Consider the following 6,856-nt stretch of genomic DNA (forward strand, 5'->3'; position numbering starts at 1 on the left):
CACCACCGCAATGATGTTTCCAAACAGTATGTGGTGCTTTTATTCATACCTAATGGTGCGTTTTGGTAATGCGTACCTAATTTGTACGTGCATGTTTTTTTAGTGTGCATTTTCTAACATGGATGGTGTATATATTTGTATAACTATTAGTGCGGCCGCACAGGAAGCTAAGGCGCGGCCGCAACTGAACTTGGCACCAACACGAATCCACAAATACACCAGAGTAAGGTTAATAATGCACCAATAACGAACATAAAACACACAACACTATGATTTGCCCTATTATGGTGCCCAATGACGACTTTAGTCTTGCAGTTCGCGTAGTGTGAGAACGTGCGCGAAAATATTGGAGAAGCCTTGATGAATGTGATTCATTGGATTTATCTGATCTAATTGACTGCAATTGACCACACCGCCGCACCTAACAACATTGCCGCACGTGAACTCCCCTCTATATATATTTAAAAACATTAAATCATTCGGTTTAACATTACAATTCGATTAGGTTTGAAACGGTTCGGTTTTGGTTCGGATTTAATTCGGTTCGATTTAAGATCCACAAATTTCAATATTTCCTAATTTTCTGAACATACTACCAAACAATACATATTCACATAATCACATAATTCAAATGCAAAGTCTAAACATTATATAACAAATAGCAATTCAAAGTTTAAACACACTACTAAGTACTAATTACCAAACTTTTTTGCACAACCGACTCTTCAGTTGGCTCACTTGGAATATTTTATTGATAAGATGAATAATCATCTATCTGTATAGTTAATATTTGAAGAACAAGTGTTAAATACTGTATAGTTAATTTTTGGACACAATTCGTCATTGTTAGTGCATTGAAATATTATTTTCCAGTGCACTGGACATATATTTCAGTACTAGAAAATAATTACAGTGCACTGAAAATCAAAATTAGAAGGATGTTAAAGAACATTAGACTGCAGATGGCTTTACTAAGGCTTTGGCCAAGCCAAGTTTTGATGTGTTTCATGCTAAGCTGGGCCTTCAAAATTTTCATGCTCCAGCTTACGGGGATGATGAACTCCTTACAGCTTATTGGGTGGATAAGAGCAGCTTCAACACCACACTGCTTTCTAAAAGAATAAAAGCCTGAGGGGCTTTCTTGTAATTTCATCCTTCTGGCAGTTATAACTGCCTTCCTTCCCCCTAGAGTATTTAGTAGCTTCTTGCTAGTATCATCTGTAACTGAACTAGTATTCATTCCATGTAAACTCTCTGAGCTCTCAATCACACCATCCTCAATTCTCTTTCAGATCAGTATGCATTAAGTTTTCCATCAGGATACTGAATAGTCTATATATCTATTTCCAGCTTAGCTTTGATTGATCTCAGTAATAATTTTGTAAAGAAAATTAATTGTTGTATACACAGGAAATGGATACAGAAGATTGGCTAGAGCATCAAAAACTGAAAGAAGAGATAAAGAACATGCATGCTTGTGGAAGCCCCAAACATTTCTTCCCAAAAATTGGACTTGATTAACAAGATCCATTGTTTAGGAGTGTGTTATCAATTTGAAAATGAGATTGAAAATTCATTCGAATACATATTCAAGGCATATGATGATTTCAATGATGGGGAATATGAGAATGATCTTTATGTTGTCTCTTTGCACTTTCAACTGCTTAGACAAGATGGCTATCACGTATCAGCTATTGAGTATAGAATAAAATTAAACACTACTAACAAAATAGTTATATGAACTAATAGAATAAACTGGTAAGATTATATACAATCAAGTTCTAAAGTTTGAAGCAATACTTACATTTTAAACTCATTAATGTTTTAACAGGTGTGCTTGAAAAGTTCAAGGACTATAATGGAAAGTTCAAGGAATTGTTAATCAACAATGTACCAGCAATGTTGAGCTTGTACGAACGGGGATTAATCGGGTGAACCTGAACCACCCCGTGGTTTACACCAAAAAGAAAAAGAAAAAAAAAAAAAAAAACATAATCAATCCAATCTATTTCATTAATTACACTATATAATATATTGATTCAAATATTTTTAAAATATTATAACAAATCCATTCCGTGCAACGGTGAAAATACTAGTTTATTACAAAAAAAAAAAAAAAAAATTACTTGCAACTCAAAATTATTTATTAAAGTTCACTTTTTTATATGACAATCGCCATTTGAAATATTATTCCCTAAAATATATGATTTTTTAAATAAAAATTTTCATTTTTTTATTATTATAAGAAAGAGGTACCTTATATACACACTACTTGCCTTAAGTAAGGTTCAAACCTATCACCTCCTACTTAAAAGAAGCAACCGGGTACCAATGGACCACAAACCACTTAATATAAATATTTTCATTTGATTACAACGGAATTGATTAATCTCATCAAGAGATAATAAAAATATAAAATGTTCGTGTAACAATATTGAATTAGAGCTATAATGACGAAATGATTGGATCTTAATAAAATGTCGACACCTCATTTAAATATTCTCAAAAATTGACTAAAGACTAGGACACCTTCATAGAAATCTTCACTGCGTAATTAAATAATATGTTTTTTACGCATTGTTTTCATTTCTAATTGGTCAACATCATTTCCCACAAATGAACAGTTTAACGTTCGTTAGGGTTTTTTTAGCACACCGGTATACTAAGGCTCGAGCACGTGCCCAAAGAGGACTATAAATAGAGAGCAACCTCAGAAAACATACATGCAAAAGTGGTAAAATACTTACCAAAAATGGCTGCCAATTTCCAACTCCCATCAGCTCTTCCATCAAACCAAACTCCAAAGGATCAAGTTACTCGTCGCTCTGCAAATTTTCATCCAAGCATTTGGGGAGATTACTTCCTAACTTATTCTTCTCAACCCATGGTAACCTACATACACTTTTAGTCTTAAAAATTACTCCATAAATGATAAATTTTTATTACTAACCGGTTTTACTTTTCATATATGTTTACATTAATTGGTCAAATCAACTATTTTTTTCTCTGTTTACTTTCTTAAAATTTGATTTTTTTAGATTTACTTATCTATTTCCAGCTTATATAGCTTTGATGGATCTCAGTAATATTTTGTAAAGAAAATAAATTGTTGTATACACAGGAAGTGGATACAGAAGATTGGCTAGAGCATCAAAAATTGAAAGAAGAAATAAAGAACATTCTTGTGGAAGCCCCAAACATTTCTTCCCAAAAATTGGACTTGATTAACAAGATCCAACGTTTAGGAGTGTGTTATCAATTTGAAAATGAGATTGACGCTTCATTGGAATACATATTCAAGGCATATGATGATTTCAATGATGGGGAAGATGAGAATGGTCTTTATGTTGTCTCTTTGCGCTTTCGACTCCTTCGACAAGATGGCTATCATGTATCAGCTAGTGAGTATAGAATAAAATTAAATAAATACTACTAACAAAATAGTTATATGAAATAATAAAATCAAATTCTAAAGTTTGAAGTAATACATTTTTAACTCTGCTGCATTAATGTTTTAACAGATGTGTTTGAAAAGTTCAAGGACTGTAATGAAAAGTTCAAGGAATCGTTAATCAACAATGTAGCAGCAATGTTGAGCTTGTACGAAGCATCACATCTTAGAGTGCATGGGGAACAGATTTTAGAAGAAGCGCTAATATTTACCACTTCTCACCTAGAATCCATTCTACCACACTTGAGCAATCCTCTTAGATCACAAGTGAGTGAAGCACTAAAGCAACCAATTCGCAGGAGATTAACGAGGCTAGACGCACAAAAATTCATATCATCTTATGAACCTGATGGAACACAAGATGCTTTATTGCTGAAATTCGCAAAATTGGACTTTAACTTGCTGCAGAAGCAACATCAAAGAGAGCTAGGCAGTCTTACAAGGTAAAGTTTTTTAGCTAATTTATTTATTTAACAAATAGTATTATTCATATAATTTTGTAAAATTTAATTTGTATTTTCAAATTGTTATTGTCATAATGTAGGTGGTGGAAAGGATTAGATGTCCCAAATAAACTGCCTTTTGCAAGAGATAGGTTGGTGGAATGCTACTTTTGGACATTGGGAACATATTTTGAACCAAAATATGAGCTCGCAAGGAAATTTATTCTTAAAATTATTTCTCTAACTTCGATTGTTGATGATATTTACGATGTTTATGGAACCCCTGATGAGCTCAAACTTTTCACCGACGCAGTCCAAAGGTCCCAATTTCAATTCTATACTAGCTTTCATCACTATATTCTTCAAGAATTGCAAAAATCATTTTCATTTTCTTTTTGTATGATAATTGTTGAAAAACTAGTGTTCATTTAAAACATATGCATATATACTTTTGCTATGCAGATGGGATGTTAGTGCTACAAATCAATTACCAGAATATATGAAGTCTACTTACATGTACCTTCTTGATACTTATGCTGAAATGGAGAAAGAGTTAGCCAATGAAAGTGAATCGTATCGCGTCAACTATGCAAAAATTGAGGTAATCCTTTTGATTTAATTCTCAATTTTATAATAGTATTTGATTTAATTAGTCTTACCCTTATGATTTGACCACATTGAAACCTTTACAGTTAATTAACAAAGTTGGTTCATTATGTATAAATTATACATTATATTAAAGCTTTGATTTCCTATATGTTTTAAGATGACAAAATTAGTGGGAGCATATTATGATGAAGCCAAGTGGTATAATGACGGTTGCTCTCCTACATTTGAAGAGTACATGAAGGTTGCATTGGTAACTTCGGGTTACACGATGCTAGCAACAACTTCTTTAGTAGGCATGCACGAAGACTTTATAACTAAACAAGTCTTTGATTGGATGATTAGTGGACCGTTAATTGTTAGAGCTTCAGAGATCGTTGGCAGATTAATGGATGACATAACTGGATATGAGGTAACAATATATATTATCCCAAATAATTTTTATTATTATATGACTTTTAGTCGATTGGTTTTAGTATTTAAAAATTGATTTATTGATAATTTCTTGACATCGTCGTATATCAATAGTCTTTACATATTATATTCCTAATTGGAAAATTACTCACACCAAATTTGTGCCATTTATATAGTTTGAACAACAAAGAGGACACTTTGAATCATCTGTGCAAATCTTTATGAAAGAATATGAGAAATCAAAAGAAGAGGCCACGACAGAGTTGCAAGGACAAGTCATCAATGCTTGGAAAGACATTAATCGAGAATGTCTTAAGCCTACAGTTGTCCCTATGCCTATACTCACCCGAATTCTCAACCTTACAAGAGTTATAGATTTGCTATACCATGATGGAGATTTGTATACACATTCCAAAACCAAGTTGAAGCAGATCATTACCTCTACGTTGGTTAATCCGATCCCATGAATATGAAAAATGAAAAAAAAAAATACTAAATTTACTATTTTGAGTATGATGGTTTTGCTTTAATGTTTTTAGTTTTATGTTCTAGTTCGAATAAAGAGTGACGAGCAGTGTTTTTTTTTTTGTTTTTTTTTTTTAAAAAAAAAAACTTTCCATGTTGTTTTCTTTATGTTGTGGTTCAAAATAAAGAGTGACATGTAATCCTTTCTTAGTTGCATTGCTTTTGTTTTCAATTTTATGTTTGGGTTTAGAATAAAAAGTGGCATGTAACTGTGTCTATGTGAGTTGCTATATCTTCCAAAGAATAATATATGTTTGATTGATGCATCAATTCGTATGACAACAAACAAATATTTGAAGTATTATGAGGTATCGAACCATATATATGGAAATAGGCGTATCAAACACTAGCTACTAATTTATTCATGAGAAATGATGTAAGATATTTTCAAGGTGAGTGCGAGAGTTATGTCGTTCTCTGGGTTGGGGGTTATGGCACGTAGTATGCAATCACAAGCAACTACGCACTAACATAAGGAAATTAACAAGAAGCTAAGCAATTTGTTACAAATAGGGAGTGTCAATGACTAAACAAAATAAGACAAACATATATAAGCAAGAAAACAAGAAATAAACACCAAATGCATTTGGACTTGGTTTATTCAAGCTAAAATGTCAAATACGGTATTCAAGATTAGGGAAAATAATATGCGCATAAGTGTCCAAATACTACTCACATAGCTATTTGAACTTACAACTTCGCCTTGGACTCCAATTTTGTGGCGATTCAAGCCAAAGATGCCCAAGGCCAAACAAAAACACAAGCCAGTTATTCTCCTTAACACCCAATTACTCTCTGTTAGGAATAAATTGTAATAGATTTTGATATGCCAAATTATTGTAAATCGTAGAATCCCAATTTTATTTTGGTTAGACTAGTCGAGTCATAAATCAAGAAAGGGAAAATTATCCATTAGTTGAGAAAAATGGATGAAGAAGATATCAAGCCTAAAATCAAGAATTTGCCTAGTGAAAATGGCAAATAGAAGAGGAAGATGTATGCATATGAAGATGTATACATGAGATATGAGCTCTATGAAGACTTTTAACCCATGAAGAAATCTCTCAAGAAATCCAAGAAGAAATCCCTCAACAATTCCCGAAGAAGAAAGAATGTGACATGGACTTTGCATGAAGCTATCTTGAAGATCAAGCATCTATAAAAACTAAAAGTTTGTATGGATGAGATGGTAAAAGCTTGAAATATTAAATGGAACTTCATAAGTTCAAATCTCACATCCAAGAAGCCAAGTTTAAATCCATCAGATGAAGTTTTGGGAAAAGGAAACACATACACAATCTAGAATGGAAAGAAAGTTGGGTTGATGGGATGAGATTTGGGTTTCAATTCAAGGAGATATAAATAGTAAGTCTAGAATGGGAAGAAGTTCACGATATAAATAGTAAGTCTAGAATGG

General features: G+C 32.5%; 1 protein-coding gene across 1 annotated transcript; it reads left to right on the forward strand.

Moving 5' to 3' along the window:
• Window positions 1–2,752: 2,752 nt before the first annotated feature.
• LOC109184757 ((-)-germacrene D synthase-like) lies at window positions 2,753–5,654 on the forward strand. The gene is made up of 7 exons (XM_019334795.1): window positions 2,753–2,887; window positions 3,122–3,401; window positions 3,522–3,894; window positions 3,996–4,214; window positions 4,357–4,495; window positions 4,661–4,912; window positions 5,091–5,654. The coding sequence occupies exons 1-7, from the start codon at window positions 2,753–2,755 to the stop codon at window positions 5,379–5,381; spliced, it is 1,689 nt and encodes a 562-aa protein (XP_019190340.1). The 3' UTR covers window positions 5,382–5,654.
• Window positions 5,655–6,856: the final 1,202 nt, after the last annotated feature.

This window comes from Ipomoea nil, unplaced genomic scaffold (genome assembly GCF_001879475.1).
Source record: "Ipomoea nil cultivar Tokyo-kokei standard unplaced genomic scaffold, Asagao_1.1 scaffold1286, whole genome shotgun sequence".
In the NCBI taxonomy this organism is placed as follows: domain Eukaryota; kingdom Viridiplantae; phylum Streptophyta; class Magnoliopsida; order Solanales; family Convolvulaceae; genus Ipomoea; species Ipomoea nil.